Source organism: Equus przewalskii, chromosome 3, assembly GCF_037783145.1.
Source record: "Equus przewalskii isolate Varuska chromosome 3, EquPr2, whole genome shotgun sequence".
NCBI classification, from domain to species: domain Eukaryota; kingdom Metazoa; phylum Chordata; class Mammalia; order Perissodactyla; family Equidae; genus Equus; species Equus przewalskii.
Window position 1 is genome coordinate 76,133,819 of NC_091833.1, and position 17,042 is coordinate 76,150,860.

Here is a 17,042-nt window from a genome sequence, read left to right on the forward strand (position 1 = left end):
ATTTGTTTTCAGAGCTGCTTAGATTTAAAGGTATTAATGATCCTGTTGCCAGTGGTTAAAAAAAAAAAAGAAAGAAAGAAAGAAAAGCACTGCCATGCACTGGTAGTCCATGGCATGCAGTGGCAAAACAGAAAGCAAGACTTCGGTGACCAAGCAGCTGCTGCCAGAGAACATTTTAGTGAAATAAAGAGGTATAGTGGGGTGTGTTGGTTGCTTTTAAGTGCACTGAAGAAATGATCAGCTTAGGCCTTTAAATTCCCACCTTAAGGTCTAGGTAAGGGACCAGAAAGTTTTCATGACTTCCCTAAAAGAAATCCTTATCTTCCATGGTCACAGGGCTGAAAATTCTGAAACCAAACTCAAAATTTAACTCTGTGATTGGGTCGATTACAGCACAAACTGCATGCCCAAACTTGTATGGTCTCCTGTGTTAAAGTCAGGGCAAATGACTGAGAAGGAAAGGGACCTTGAAAATTGCACTGGGGATACATGGTCAGATTCCAATGAAGCTGGGGACTTCAAACCCCTAAATACTACTGAGCCTTCCCTACCAATAGCATCAGCCCTTCCTCCCCTGCTGAGGAGGCTAGATTCCCCTTGCTTGAAGAACCAGTAATGGGTTCCCCTGAAGTAAATACCTTCTGGGGAACTGCTGACCTACCCCTACTCTCTCTCATTGCTTCTACATCTATAAGCAGACCCAAGTTTCAACTGCCATAACAGCCTTCCATAGAATTCTCCATCAGCTCCCATAATTGCATAAGGTCTAATTCTATATCATCATAGTCATTCTGCTTCTCTGATCAAATCCTGCCTAATACATTAGGCGCATGGGAGGTAGTTAGAAAAGTTCATTTGATGAGAGGGGAAAATAAACAGGAAGAAAAGGAAAACACACACCTAGAAATAAGAGCAGAGCATGTTACAGTTACAAACATGTTACATGTTACAAAATCAATCAGGAACTGTTTCTTTCACACGGACCCACTTACGATTTTTGGAGGAACATAGTTTGGATTTGTGCTTTTGGCTATTGAGAGTCGTAATATCCGGGGGGAAGGATCAGAGACTCGAGGAGACTCTCTTGTGAAGGAATCACTGAAGGGCCTATATGCAAATAGAACATGAAATAGTATAATCATGGGAGAAAAAATAACTGCACTTTTCATTGGTATAATCAATCTCCAATCAATTATATACATTGTTTCCATCTTAGGATCATCTTTTCCCATAACCATTAGTGCCCTTCCTACCAGACTGGTGTAAAATTTTTTTACTATGATCCACAGTAAGAAGTACATTTTATATGGTGATACAATATATGCAAATCTGTGTGTGTGTGTGTGTGTGTGTGCGCGCGTGCGCGCACACGCGTTTATGTTTGGGTGTATCTGAAGCAAAATTATCACGAAACAATGCTTTCCCTGGGTAACGTATTCCGATTTTTAAAATTTCCCTTAAAAAAAACTGAATCAATTTCTTGATCCACTGATAGGTTGAGACTTGTAGTTTAAAAAGCACTTCACTTCGTTCCAAAATCTCATTAAATCCCTGAGATAAAAATTCCAGTCACTACCAAGGACCCCTCTGTGATGGCCAGTCTCCTCTGTACCACAGTTTGAAAGACTGCAGCTCATAACTCCCAGAAGCTTGGCCAATTTTCACAGGCTGTTCCCCACATATTCCTTTCCCGAACAAAAGACTGCCAACCTAAAAAGCTAACATGGAGAAAGTTTTTCTCAGATAAATATATGATTACCCTCTAGGAGCAGTTTGTGTTAGTCTTTTAAATTAATAAATAATTAACATACATAGAATTTGCCCTTTTAAAGTGTGCAATTCAGTGGTTTCTAGCATACTGACAAAGCTGTGCAACCATTTTCACTATTAAAATTCAGAACACTTTCCATCACCCCAAAGAGAAACCCCATACCAATTAACAGTCCCTCCTCCTTACTCCACCCCTCTCCACCCCACCAGGAACCACTAATCTATTTTCTGTCTCTATGGATTTGCCTGTTCTGGATATTTCAAATAAAAGGAATCATACAAATATGTAGCCTTCTGGCTTCCTTCACTTAGCATGTTTTTAAGATTCATGTATTAGTACGTTATTCCTTTTTATGGCAGAATAATATCCCATTGTATGGATTTGCCTCATTTTGTTTATCCACTCATCCACTGATGAACATTTTAGTTGTTTCCACTTTTTGGCTATTACGAAATGCTACTATGAATATTCATGTACAAGTTTTTGTGTGAACATATGTTTTCTATTCTCTTGGGTACATGCCTAGAAGTAGAATTGCTGATCATGTGATAAGTCTATTTTTAACATTTTGAGGAACTAGAAAACTGTTTTCCATATAAACTGCATCATTTTACATTCCCACCGGCAATGTATGAGGGTTTCAATTTCTCCACATCCTCATCAACATATTATTTCCTGTTTATTAATTATTATTGTCATTCTAGAAGGTGTGAAGTATCTTGTGGTTTTAATGTGCATTTCCAAGATGACTAACGATATTTTGCATCTTTTCACATGCTTCTTGTTCATTTGTATTTCTTCTTTGGAGAAACGTCTATTCAAATCCTCTGCCCATTTTCTAAATTAGGTTGTATTTTTCCCTACAGTTCAAAGAATTCTTTATATATATTCTAAATAATCTCTTATCAGATATATGATTTGTAAATATTCTCTCCCAGCTTATGAGCTGTCTTCTCACTCTCTTGATAGGGTCCTTCGATGCACAAAAGTTTTTACTTTTGATGAAGTCCAAATTATGAATTTTTTTCTCACATGTGTTTTGGTGTCATATCTAAGAAACCATTGCCGAGGTCACAGAGATCTATGCCTATGTTCTCTTCTAAAACTTTTGTACTTTTAGCTCTTATGTTTAGGTATGTGATCCATTTTGGATTAATTTTTGTGAATGGTGTGAAGTAGGGGTCCAACTTCATTCTTTTGCATGTGGATATCCAGTTATCCCAGCACCATTTGTTTAAAAGACTATTCTTCCCAATTAAATTGTCTTAGTAGCCTCATTAAAAATCAGTTGACCATAAATATAAGGGTTCATTTCTGGACTCTCAATTCTATTCCACTGATGTGTATGTCTATCCTTATGCCAGAAGCACACGGTCTTGATGACTGTAGCTTTTTAGTAAGTTTTAGCACCAGGAGCTGTAAATCTTTCACCTTTGCTCTCCTTTTTCAAGATTGCTTTCTGTTATTCTAGGTCCCTTTCATTTCTATATGAATTTTAGAATCACCTTGTCAATTTCTATCAAAAAAGGCAGCTGGAATTTTACTGGGGATTACACTGAATTTGTAGATCAATTTGAAGAGAATTGCCATCATAAGAAACTTAAAACTTCCAATCCATTAACAGAGAATGTCTTTCCATTTATTTAAATATCCAATTTCTTTCAACAATGTTTGTAGTTTTTTGGGGGGTTTTTTTGGTGAGGAAGTTTGGCCCTGAGCTAACATCTGGGCCAATCCTCCTCGTTTTTTTTTCTTTTCTCCCCAAAGCCCCAACACAGTTGTATATCCTAGTTGCAGATCATTCTAGTTCTTCTATGTGGGATGCCACCACAGCATGGCTTGATGAGTGGTGCATAGGTTCGCACCCAGGATCCGAACCAGCAAACCCTGGGCCGCCGAAGCAGAGTGCATGAACGTAACCACCTGGCCATGGGGCCAGCCCCCCGGTTTGTAGTTTTTAGTGTACATGTCTTGCACTTCTTTTGTTAAGTTTATTTCCAAGTATTTTGTTCTTTTATTATTTTTAATTGTAGTAAAATACACATAACATAAAATTTACCATCTTAGCCATTTTTAAGAGTACAGTACAGTAGTGTTAAGTGAATTCACACTGTTGTGCAACCAATCTCCAGAACTCTTTTATCTTGCAAAACTCTATACCCATTAAACAACTCATTTCCCCCACTCCATAGTCCCTGGCCACCACCATCCTACTTTCTGTCTTTATAAATTTGACTACAGTTGGTACGGCATATAAGAGGAATCATCCAGTATTTGTCTGTTTGTGACTGGCTTATTTCATTTAACATAATGTCCTCAAGCTTCATCCACATTGTAGCATGTATGCGAATTTCCTCCCCTCTTAAAGCTGAGTAATATTCCATTACATGCACCATTTTGTTCATTTTGATGTTATTGTAAATGGAATTGTTTTCTTAACTTCATTTTCAGATCGTTCATTGCTAATGGATAGATATGCAATTGGTTTTTTTGTACATTAATCTTGGATTCTGTGCCTTCCTGAACTCATTTATTAGTTCTAATAGTTTTTATGTGCACTCTTTAAAATTTCCGATATACAAGATCACGTCATCTAGAGCAGAGATAGTTTTACTGCTTCCTTTACAACCTGAATGCCTTTTATTTCTTTTTCTTGCCTAAGTGCCCTAAGAATCTCCATTATGATATTGAACAGAAGTGATGAGAGCTGACATCCTTGTCTTATTCTTGGTCTTAGGAGGAAAGCATTTAATTTTTCACTACTAATTATGATGTTAGCTGTGGGATTTTTGTAGATGCCTTTGAGCATATCGAGGAAGCTCCCTTCTATATATCTAGTTTGTGACCATTATTATCATAAATGTGTGTTGAATTCTGTCAAATGATTTTTCTGAGTCTACTGAGATGATCATGTGGTTTGGGGGTCTTTTATTCTAGTAATTTGGTATATTACATTGATTTTAGTATGTTGAACCCAACATACTCTTGCATTCCTGGGATAAATTCAACTTGGTCATGGTGTAGAATTATTTTTATATGTTGTTGGATTTGGCATACTAGTATTTTGGTGTGGATTGTTGCAGGTATATTTGGATTTGGTTTGATAGTATTTTGGTATGGGTGGTTACATGTATAAGAGATACTGTCTTTTGTTTTCTTCTCTTCTAATGGCCTTTTCTGGTTGTCGTATCAGGGTAACACAGACCTCATGGAACGAGTTTGGAAGTGTCCTATTTTTTGGAAGGGTCTAAAGGATTGGTGTTAGTTCTTCTCTGAATACAGCATAGAATTCATCCATGAATACATCTGGTCCTGAGCTGTTTGTGGCAAATTTTAAAAATTACTAATTCAATCTCTTTACTTGTTATAAGTCTGTTGAGATTTTTCTATTATTGAGTCAATTTCAGTAGTTGGTCTGTCTAGGAATTTGTCCATTTCATCTAGGTTATCTAATTTGTTGGCCTTACAATTGCTCATAGTAATCCCTTATAATGTTTTTTTATTTCTATAAGGTCAGGACTTTATAGAAATGACCCCTTAGAAAGATCTCGTCTTTCGTTCCTGATTTTAGTGATTTGAGTCTTTTCTATTTTTGTCTTGGTCAGTCTAGCCAAAGGTTTGTTTTGTTTATCTTTTCAAAGAACCAATGTTTGCTTTTGTTGATTTTATGTTTTTCTAGGTTCTATTTCATTTATTTCCACTCTAATCTTTATTATTTCCTTCCTTCTGCTTGTTTTGAATTAGTTTGCTTGTTTCTATTTGTAATTTCTTAAGATGGAAGATTAGTTATGATTTGAGATCTCTTTTCTTCTTTAATATAGGCATTTATAGCTAAAATTTCCCAGTAAGCACTATTTCATCTGTGTCTCATAAGTTTGGTATGTCGTGCTTTCATTTTTATCAAAGTGTTTTCTTCTTTGACCCGTTGTTGTTCTTCCCTGTGATTTCTTTGACCCATTGTTTGCTTAAGAGTGTATTTAATTTCACATATTTTTGAATTTTCCAACTTTCCTTCTGCTATTAGTTTCTAATTTCATTCCATTGTGGTCAGAGAACTGATTTTGTATGAATTCAATTCTTTTAAATTTATTGAGACTCATTTTATGACCTAATATATGATCTATCCTAGACAATGTCCCGTGTGCACTTGAGAAGAATGTGTGTTCTGCTATTGTTGGATGAAAAGTTCTATAAATGTCTGTTAGTGTTTATCAAGCCTCCTATTTCCTTGTTGATCTTCCGCTTGTTATCCTTTCCTTTATTGAAAGTAGGGTTTTGAAGAATCCAACTATTATCATTGAATTATCTATTTCTCTCTTCAGTTCTACCAAGTTTTGTGTCATTTATTTTGGGGCTCTGTTCTTAGGTGCATGTATGTTTATAACTGTCATATTTCCCTAATGAATTGACCATTATTATAAAATGCTCCTTTTTTTTTTTTTGAGGAAGATTAGCCCTGAGCTAACATCTGCCATCAATCCTCCTCTTTTTTGAAGAAGGTTGGCCCTGAGGTGGCATCTGTGCCCATCTTCCTCCATTTTATATCTGGGATGCCACCACAGCATGGCTTGACAAGCGGTGTGTAGGTCTGTGCCTGGGATCCAAACCAGTGAACCCCAGGCCACCAAAGCAGAACATGCAAACTTAACTGCTATGCCACCAGGCCGGCCCTGTAAAATGCCCATTTTTGTCTCTAGTAACAATGTTTGTCTTAAAGTCTATATTGTCTGATATCAGTATGGCCACTCTAGATCTTTTTTGGTTGGTTTACATAGTACATATCTTTTTCCATCCTTTTACTTTCATCCTATTTGTATCTTTGATTCTAAAGTATGTTGCCTTGTAGATGGCATATTGTTGAGTACATGTTTTTTAATCCATTCTATCAATCCATGCTTTCTGATTGGAGTGTTCAATTCATTTATGTTTAATGTAATTACTGATAAGCTAGGATTTATGCCTGCCATTTTGCTGGGGGTTTTTTATATGTGTTACATCTTTTTTGTTACTCTATTCCTCCATTCCCCCCTTCTTTTGTATAAGGTATTTTCTAGTGTACCATTTTAATTCCCTTGTTATTATTTTTACTATATTTAAAAAATTATTTTCTTAGTTGTTCCCCTGGACATCTTAACTTACAACAATCTAGCTGGATTAACACAACTCCATTCCCTCCCCTTCCCTTGTGCTGTTGTTTTTTGTTTTTTGGGTTTTTTTGAAGAAGATTAGCCCTGAGCTAACACCTGCTGCCAATCCTCCTCTTTTTGCTGAGGAAGACTGGCCCTGAGGTAACATCCATGCCCATCTTCCTCTACTTTATATGTGGGACACCTACCACAGCATGGCTTGACAAGCAGTGCCATGTCTGCACCCAGGATCTGAACTGGTGAACCTCAGGCCGCTGAAGAGGAATGTGCACACTTAATCATTGCACCACCGGGCTGGCCCCTGTGCTGTTTTTCTTAAATACATTGTATGCTCACCAACACAGATTTACAATTATTGCTTTATGCAGTTGTCTTTTAAATCAGGTAGGCAAATAAAAGAGTTACAAATAGAAAAATACATTTATATTGTCTTTTATATTTACTTATGTCGTTAGCTCTCTTGGTGCCCTTTATTTCTTCATGTGGATTCAAGTTATTGTCTAGTGTCCTTTCATTTTAGCCTGAAGGACTCCCTTTAGTATTTATTGTAAAGCAGGTCTGCTGGTGATGAATTTTCTCAGTTTTTGTTTATCTGAGAATGTCTCAATTCCTCCTTCATTTTGAAGGATAGTTCTGTTAGCTAAAGTATTCTTGGCTGACAGGTTTTTTCTTTCAGTGCTTTAAACATGTCATTCCACTGCCTTCTGGCTTATCTGGTTTCTGATGAGAAATCACCTGTTAATCTTATTGCAGATCCTTTGTATGTGATGAGTCTCTTCTCTCTCGCCGCTTTCAAGATTCTCTCTTTGTCTTCGGCTGTGCAGAGTTTGATTGTGATGTGTCAAGGTGTGGATCTCTTTGAGTTTATCATACCTGACGTTTGTTGAGTTTCTTGGATGTGTAGATTAATGTTTTTCATCTAATTTGGAAAGTTTGGGGCTATTATTTCTTCAAATATTCCTTCTGCCCCTTTATCTCTCTCTTCTCTTTATGGGATTCCCATTATGGATATGTTGATACTTTTGATGATATCTCACAGGTCTGTGAGGCTTTGTTAATTTTATTTCATTCTTTTTTCTTTCTGCTCCTTAGACTCGATAATCTCAGTTGACCTATCTTTAAATGTGCTGACTTTTTTCTTCTGACTGCTCAAATCTGCTGTTGAGCCCCTCTAGTGAATCAGCTAAAATATATATCACAAAGCCCGAGCTCACGTAGGTCACTTATTGGAGAGCCCTGTGTGTCTTCAGTAAGCACTTGCTTCCTCCCCACCCTACAATTCTAACAAGCTTGGTTATCCATTCCCAAAGTACAAAACGTAAAAAAAAGAGGCTAGTTAGAGACTATTCCTCTGACAAAAAGAGAAATTACAAGAAAATTATGAGAAGTAAATATCTCATAATCTCAAAGCATAGGCGTCAGACCAGTTAGCCTAAGAAAAACTGTGCTGTGTACTTAAATAGCTCCTGAGAGGTTTTCTATATTAAAGTATAATAGTCAATGTTCATAATAAAGATCTCAATCCAATGAACAACGGTTACATGTATGTTCAATAGCAGAAAAGTCTGCTTAGGAAAGGTGAGAAACAAACTTTCAAAAATATAAAAAGTTTTAGCACTCCAGGGGGTTTCACTTAGATGAAACATCAAAGTGAGTTCTCTCAAAAAGTGCTGACCGATAAAGTATTCCTCTGGCTTTTATATAGAGATGTACAACTACCAAATTTATAAGTGTATTTTAACTAAGTCAGCAGATTTTACTGAATGAACTGATAAATAAGCAAGTGAAGAAATTTTGTGGGAGGAATTGGGCCTCTTTTGCTGGATTCTATGATGGAAAAAGACTCCCGTTCAACCTCTCTCTGAATGCAGGAATCTTTTCTAAAATCCACATAAAGTCACTATTCCAGCCTGTGCTTCAATACTTTCAGGGACTGGGGTGGAGAAGGCAGCTGACTTTTCCAGATAAACGTTTCCATTGCTGGATAGCTAGTCAGGAAGATTTTCCTACACTTAGCTGACATCTGCTGCTCTGTAAATTCTTTGTTCTAAATCCAGTTCTAGGATCAACAAAAAGTAATTTTACTTCTATCTTCTCTTCCCCTGTCAGATGCAAACATTTGAACATGGCTATCACCGCTTCCTTGGTCTCCTCTCTAAGCTAAACACGTCATTGCTCTTAGCTATTTTTCATACAACAAAGTTTCCAGAAGCCTCAACATCTCATTCATCTTCTGAATAGTCTCAAATTTCTTATCAGTTTCTTAAAGTATAACATCTATATGTGGAAACACATATCTAAGGTGTTCCTACTAAAGTAGTGTACAGTAGTACTACCCCCTTGCTGTAATTGTACACTGTGCATATTCCATTAATGCAACCTAACATTTCTCCAGCAACCACATCACAATCTCAGCTTCCATGTGAAAGGTATCAACTAAGTTGTCATTTAAAGACAAGGGCAAATTCAACATCCAAAGCAAAAGAAAGAGCATTTGAAAAGTCACAGAGGCATCAGAGAACATCGAGTTCTACAAATTGCAAAAACCTGTAATGTTTCACTTGTAAATTTCCCTTTAACTGGCTGACAATGGTAAATTTAGCGTGAATTTTAGCTTCACCACAATTTGAGTCAAATGTAATTAGTGATGATGACCTTCTGATTACCTACAATTGCTGCAAATACTTGATTTTTGACCCTGATCCTTTGAAACACAAGTGGACTTTTAGTTTATGAAATTGCATACCCTAAAAGAACAACAATATTGTGACAGTTAACCAAATTAGATTAGAATTTATGGACATTCTCAAGGTACTCCACCTATTCACTAGATACTCTTTCTTGAATCTTTTGGGCTGTGCCAGCTTCTGGATCCTTTTGGAGGGTTGGCTAAACAGGGCAGCAGGAGGGATCGGCCAGATTACAGAGTCTCTACCGCAGCTGAGGTAATATTGAGCCCTGCAAGTTGCAGAAGAGTAAAGAATTAAGTGAAACGAGCATGAATTTAAATTATCATACTAACTTCCAACATTGAGCCCTGGTCTACGGGAGCGGGTATGACAGTCTACCCCTTTACTACTGAGCTATTTTCCACACGAGGAGAAATTAGATACGGTTATAGCCATCAAGTTTTCAGCTGGCTTCTAATATCCTATTCCAAAACAGATAATTTTCTGTAATAAATAAATTGCATCTTCTAACTAGACCAAAAATACACCGATGAAAAGAGAAAATTTGCTGCTTTTAAAACCAAATACTTGGGCCAGCCCGGTGGCGCAGTGGTTAAGTGTGCACCTTCCGCCTCAGCGGCCCAGGGTTTGCCGGTTTGGATCCAGGTTGTGGACATGGCACCGCTTCACAAGCCATGCTGTGGTAGGTGTCCCACATATAAAGTGGAGGAAGATGGGCATGGATGTTACCTGAGGGCCAGTCTTCCTCAGCAAAAAGAGGAGGATTGGCAGCAGATGTTAGCTCAGGGCTAATCTTCCTCAAAAAAAAAAAACCCGAATACTTTCTTAGTCTCTAAGAGATAATCACTAGAGACTGGACAGATATTAAAAGGAAAATAAGAGAATACAGGAACAACTTTACACCAACAAATTTTAAAACTTAGATGAAATGGATAAATTCTTTGAAAGACACATACTACCAATGCTCATTTAGAGAGAAATAATCTGAAGAGCCCTTGACAAGAGTTTAGCTAAGCTACTCCATGGTATTGTTGTCTCAGCAGCCACTTTGTTTGGCTGAGGAGTCCACAGTGACAAACTGACACTGGCTGCTCATGTAAGCACATGCCCTAATGGCAGCCCACAGAATCACAAGTAAAAGTGCATTCCCGATATGACTTCCCCAACAGCCCTTGTGGCCAACGGTCTCCCCTGACTTCCAATGCCTTCCCCTTACACACACCTTAGATAAGACTCCCAAGGAGCTTACCAAAGTCCTACTCTTTTGGTTTGAATTGACCAATCTGGCCTTAGCCCAGGAACCCCAAAGCACTCCACCTGGGACTCTAATTAAGGCATATGCCCCAGTTCCTGCCTCTCTCTGTCTGCACTCTGCCTTGACCTCCCTGTGTAGCCCCTTGAAATGTACCAGGTACTTCCTCTAGGACTTGTGCATATTAAATTTCTCTATTTCAGTTTCTCTTGTGGTCTGTTGAACCGTGGCCCTGCACTCCACTTAACAAGTGTTAATTTGACAAATTCATAACAGCTCCATATCTATTAAATAAATTGAATTTATAGTTAAAAACCTTCCCACTAAAAAACTCCAGGCCCAGATGACTTCATGGGTGGATTCTAGCAAATGTATAAAGAAGAAATAAATATCAATTCTATACATTTTTGAATTGATTCTAAGAGGACAGCATTACCATAAATAAAGATATTACAAGAAACAAAGACATTACCAAAAAACTGCAGACCAATATCCCTGATGAACATAAATGCAAAATTCCTAAAGTTTTATTGGAACACAGACACGCTCAGTTTACACAATGTCTATGGCTGCTGTCCCGCTACAGTGGCAGAGTTGGGTAGTTGCAACTTTGAGGCCAACTTTACCATCCAGCCCCTTCCAGAAAAAGTTTGCTGACTTTTGACTAAAGTTGTATATTTAAATAGATAGAGAAATGGCCACCTCAATTATCTTGGACACCAAACTTCAGATAAATAATAGTATCTTCACCTTTTTCTTGTTACTTTAACCTCCCTTACAGCCTGCACCCATCCCCCCACCCACAGTCTTTCCTCAAAGAGCCAACCAGCAGAAAGCTTAGTCATTCAACAAACATGCCCTAATGCCATTCTTACTTGTAGATGTAGTAATTATCTCATGGTAATCAAACCCATGAGTGGTATACAAAATTCATGCACAAATAAGTTCACCCACTACAGAGTTCTAGATGGTACATATCCTTGCTCAATACTCTAGTTTTATTGAAAAAAATCGAAATCCTGATAAGCCAAAACGTTGTAAGATATAAGTCCACAAGAGCTAAATATTAGACCATACTCTGGAAAAGTTTTACGGTAGCATCAGATTGGAAACACACATAGAATCCCTAATCCTCAATACGTTTTGACTATAGATTGGACAATTTCTGGCTTTTAGATAAAAGGGCTGGGTTATGTATTCATTTTCCCCAGAGACTCCGATGAAGTAACTTGATCACACACCGACACTGACCTGTTAGGGACATATCGGTGGGAGACTTCCTTCGGCTGGGCAAGGTCCTCGAGTCTTCTGGTCAGCTGAGCCTTCAGAGCACCCTGGGAAATAGGGCGAATAGGATCTTGATTCCCCCAAAACAGTTTCCTGTTAGAAAGCAGAAAAATAAAACGGTAAGGAACTCACTACTAACGGACAACTTAGAAATGGCTCTCGACGGCTTCTGTCCTGATTCTACCTCACATCCAGAACACTCTCTGTGAAGTCTTACAATTTCCAGGCATCAGAAACAGATAAACTACATATGGAAGTTACAATAAGAATAAAATAAGACTGTTTCAGCTACTGTGTTAAAACATGGTGACCGAAAAATGAACCTAATAGAGAGAGTTCTGTCTCTGCCATCATGTCATTAACACTGTAATTTATAATCAGGTCCGACATAAAATGGGCATGCCACCTATCTACACTGCTCTCCCCCTTTGGATAAAGCCCTGTACCAGATCTGAAAATAAAATAGCATCAGGGTAATCTTAATCGCTTCCATTTGTGGAATATTTACTGTGGACCAGGTATGGGGCTAAGTGCTTTATAGACATCAGATCTTTTAGTCTCAACAGCCCTGTGAAACAGGTATGATTATTGTGCAGGGGGTGAAGAGAAAACAAGAAATGAGCCCAGGAGTAACCTGAAAAAGCTTCATGGAAGAAAGTAAAAGGCACAGACTCCCAGAAATGACGCACATTCCATGTTGGGGTAACCAGGAGAAATGGAGATAATCAAGCATTAGACAAAGCATGTCTGGGCAGAGGCAGAAAAGTCATGTTGGGAAGTAATTAGCATTGTTGGAATGGGTGGGGAAGGCAGGAGGCGGCCCTGGAGGCCTGGTCGACGAGTCAGAAAAAGGTACCTGAGTAACCTGAGTTTGCACATAACTGAATTTGTCAACCAATTGAGTTTATTCCTTTAAAAGGCCCTAGCTGTTTTTTTTTTCTTTGTATCTATTTTGGCAGATAATGTTTCTTTCTTTACTCTGTAAGCATCAGCCAGAGTCACTATTAGAAATATTAATTAATTAATTAAATCCCCACCCTGTACATTCTGCTGATTCCATTTCCTAAATATGGCTCAAATCTGTCCATTTCTCCTCACTCCCATTGCTATCTCCCTTGTCAGATCCCATTGTCTCCACTCTGTTTTCCACACCACTGCCAGAGTGATCAAGCCATCCCCTTGTTTAAGCTACTTCAAAGGTTTCCACTGGCTTTAGAATGAAGTCCCAACTCCAGACTGTGGCTTACAAAGCTCTCCACAGTTTGGACAAAGAAAGCCTGCCTCACCAGCCTGTACGTTCTTCCAGGGGAGGGACCACATCTTAATCTTTGGGAGATTCCCTCCTTGTATGCTTTAGTGCTGTACACAACAGGGGCACAATCATGGTTTAATGAATGAACGAATAGCAAAAACTGGACCCACCTGATGGTGATGGGACACAGAAATTAGAGAAAATGGGAGGCTAAAGCAGAAGTTGGGGCCTCAGGCGACAAGGGTCAGAGTGGGACTGACAGCGGGAAAGACAATAACTATGCTTCCTAAAGAAAAGGCTGGTGGATAGAGAGGTTAGCACCATGGAAGGGGAGTCAGGAGAGGAAGATTTTGAGAAAAGATGCATGCAATAGATCAAAAAGCATCAAACATAATTTAGACGTCAAAAAGGATGGAAACTGAAAAAAGCAAAAGAAAATAGGATTTGGCCAGGAGAATATCAGCAGTAACAGAAAAAATGAAAAGTATCTTAGGGGTAAACACAAAAGTGCAGGTGAAGAGAGGCTAAGGGGTCAGGGATAGGAAGCAGGGGTGATGGATAATATGCTGGTTTTGTATTCATTATTTCAAATTCAAAGCAAAAGTAACTTTAGACACAACAGTTAAATCAAGTCCATAAAACATGGTCCTGATGATGCCTTCTAGGAACTGAACCCTTTGAGGTTACGAGCTCCTTGAAAATTCTGTCCATAAAAACTAGAAAACACATAGTGTGAACTAAAAGCACTGAGGATTACGTAAAAGACAGGAGATCTGGCTCAAGATAAATTAGAAGAAAAGGATCAGTGGGATGAGAAAGAGCAGAGACTATACAGTCAAGAAAAATGTGGATACAAAGTTCACCAGGAAGATGGAAGACGAACCAGGATGTTAAAGTAGCATATCATGCAGGTAGTTGTTCACTCTACTGTGCCAGCATTTAAAGAGTCACCTATGTTTAGCTGTCACATGGCTAGCAATATCAAGGAAATAAAATTTTAATCTTCTACGGTCCATATGAAGGACTTGACCCCCGAGCATAAGATTCTTACCCATGTCCTACCTGTTTGCTGGATCCATGAAATATAACAAAGTCTGGTGCAATCACACCCTGGAATTCTACAATAGGGAACTAGAAATGTTCTTGAGAGTTCTGTGTTCAGTCATCCCTTTCTGAACAGCAAAATCTCTAGTCTCTAACAGATTTCCAGAGTCAGGAAACACGAAACAGCTTTCATCAGTTTCCTTCCGCAGTGTTACTGTTCTGAAATTCTTATAATGTCTATTATAAAACAAATATTGATTTAGCTTTCATCTCTTTAAACTGGTTTACATACTTGAAGATAGAAGTCAGTCTTTAATCCTTCTTTGCCAGTCTGGCCCACCACAAACTCTTTGAATCTGTCCTCATAGGATCCATCTTCCTTTTAATAATTTCCTTCCTTGGCTTTTGAGGCGCTCTCTTTCCTGATTTCCTTTTGCCTACGCTTTCTCAGCTTCCTTAGGCAGTTCCTCTTTCACAACTTTCTCAATGGCCTGTGTCTCAGGGTTCCATCCTCCTCAATATTTTTTTTTATTACTACTAAATACTGATGATTCCAAAATAGCATCTCCAAGTATCCTCAAGTATTCTCCTGAGTGCTAACTCTGTATTTCCAAATACTTACTGAATGTCTCAAAAGCACCCCCCATGACCAAATGTTCCTTCCTCCCAAATCCATCCCAGTCTTATATTTCCTTTCACAGTTATAACAGCGTTTTCCACTCTATTTCTAAAGATAGAAACCTAGAAATCATATTTGACTCCTCCTCTCCCTCAGACTCTTACATTTCATTTGTCACTAAATTCTGTCCATCTCTGTCTGTTTTGTTTTTCTTTTAAAGATTAGCCCCTGAGATAATATCTGTTGCCAATCTGCTTTTTTTTTTCTTTTTTTTTTTTTTTTTGCTGCTTCTTCTCCCCAAAGCTTCCGAGTACATAGTTGCATATTCTAGTTATAGCTCCTTCTGGTTGTGCTATGTGGGATGCCACCTGAGCATGGCCTGATGAGCGGTGCCATGTCAGCGCCCAGGATCCAAACCGGTGAAACCCTGGGCTGCCAAAGCGGAGCGCACGAACTTAAACACTCAGCCATGGGGGCAGCCCCTGTCCATCTCTATCTTGACTCTAACCTTTCTCTTAACCCTTAAGGCCACCGTCTTAGGACAGGCCTTCATTATTTCTCTCCTGCATTATTGTAACAGCCCCAAATCAATCTTCCTGACTCCAGTTCTCCATGCCATCAAAGGGACCATGCCTTTCTAAAACAGTCAGTGCTGTAAATAAATGGGCTTTCTGGGCGACGGACATAGATTCAAATTTCAGTTTTGGTACCTGCAAGCTGGATGAACTTTTCTGAGTTCAATTCCCTAATGAAATCACTCCTTCAGTTTTTCTACTGGTTTCAAATAGGGGTGGGTAGGGAAGAGTGTTTTAAGATTACTGACAGTTCTAGCAATATTTGTTAACACATCTCTTATCAATGTGTACCTCTAATACATGTATATATATCCATCCATGAAAAAGAGAATTTAAAGCATATTATATTTTTAATGTTCAAAAACAAGGCTTTTAAAAATTCAGTTTTTAGATTATAGCAAAGTTTCAGGATACAACATTAATATCCAAATTCTACTGATTTCTTATATACCAACAATGAACAATTGGAATTTGAAGTTAAAAACATAACAGCATTTACACTAGCACCAAAAAATTGTAAATACATAGGTATAAATCTAACAATATATGTACAAGATCTATATAAAGAAGAACTACAAAACTCTGATGAAAGAAATCAAAGAAAAACTGAACAAATGAAGAGACAGTTCATGTTCATGGACAGGAAGACTCACTATTGTCAAGATTTCAGTTCTTCCCAACCTGCTCTATGGATCCAACGCAATCCCAATCAAAATCCCAACAAGTTACTTTGTGGATATCGACAAACTGATTCTAAAGTTTATATGGAGAGGCAAAAGACCCAGAATAGCCAGCCCAATATTGAAGGAGAAGAATACATTCAGAGGACTGATGCCACCTGACTTCAAGACTTACTATAAAGCTACAGTAACCGAGACAGGGTGGTATTGGTGAAAGAACAGACAAATAGATCAATGGGACAAAATACAGATCCTAGAAATAGATCTACACAAATACAGCCAACTAACCTTTGACAAGGGAGTGAAGCCAATCCAATAGAGAAATGATAGTCTTTTCAATAAATGGTGCCAGAAAAACTGGGCATCCACATGCAAAAAAATGAATCTAGACATAAACCTTACACCTTTCACAAAAATTAACTTGAAATGTAACACAGATCTAAATGTAAAATGCAAAACTCTGAAACTTCTAGAAAATAATATAAGAGAACATCTAGGTGACAATGGATTTTACAATGCATTTTTAAGTATGACACCAAAAGCACAATTCATGAAAGAAAAAATTGACAAATTTGACTGCATTAAAATTAAAAACTTTTTCTCTTCAAAAGACACTGCTAAGAGAATGAAAAGACCAGCATATTTGCAAAACACATATCTGATGTCTTAGTTCATTCAGGTTACTATAACAATACCATAGAGGGAGTGGCTTATAAACAACGCAA

At 38.0% G+C, this 17,042-nt stretch overlaps 1 protein-coding gene across 1 annotated transcript in view; it reads right to left on the bottom strand.

The window, feature by feature from the left end:
• The window catches only part of SPMAP2L (sperm microtubule associated protein 2 like), a 52,759-nt gene that overhangs the window by 11,933 nt on the left and 23,784 nt on the right, over positions 1-17,042 (bottom strand). The window contains exons 4-6 of the mRNA XM_070612882.1: positions 12,112-12,240; positions 9,739-9,876; positions 993-1,107 (exon numbers count right to left, since the gene is read on the bottom strand). Of these exons, the coding sequence (XP_070468983.1) occupies positions 993-1,107; positions 9,739-9,876; positions 12,112-12,240 (382 nt within the window). The remainder of the gene's footprint in view (positions 1-992; positions 1,108-9,738; positions 9,877-12,111; positions 12,241-17,042) is intronic.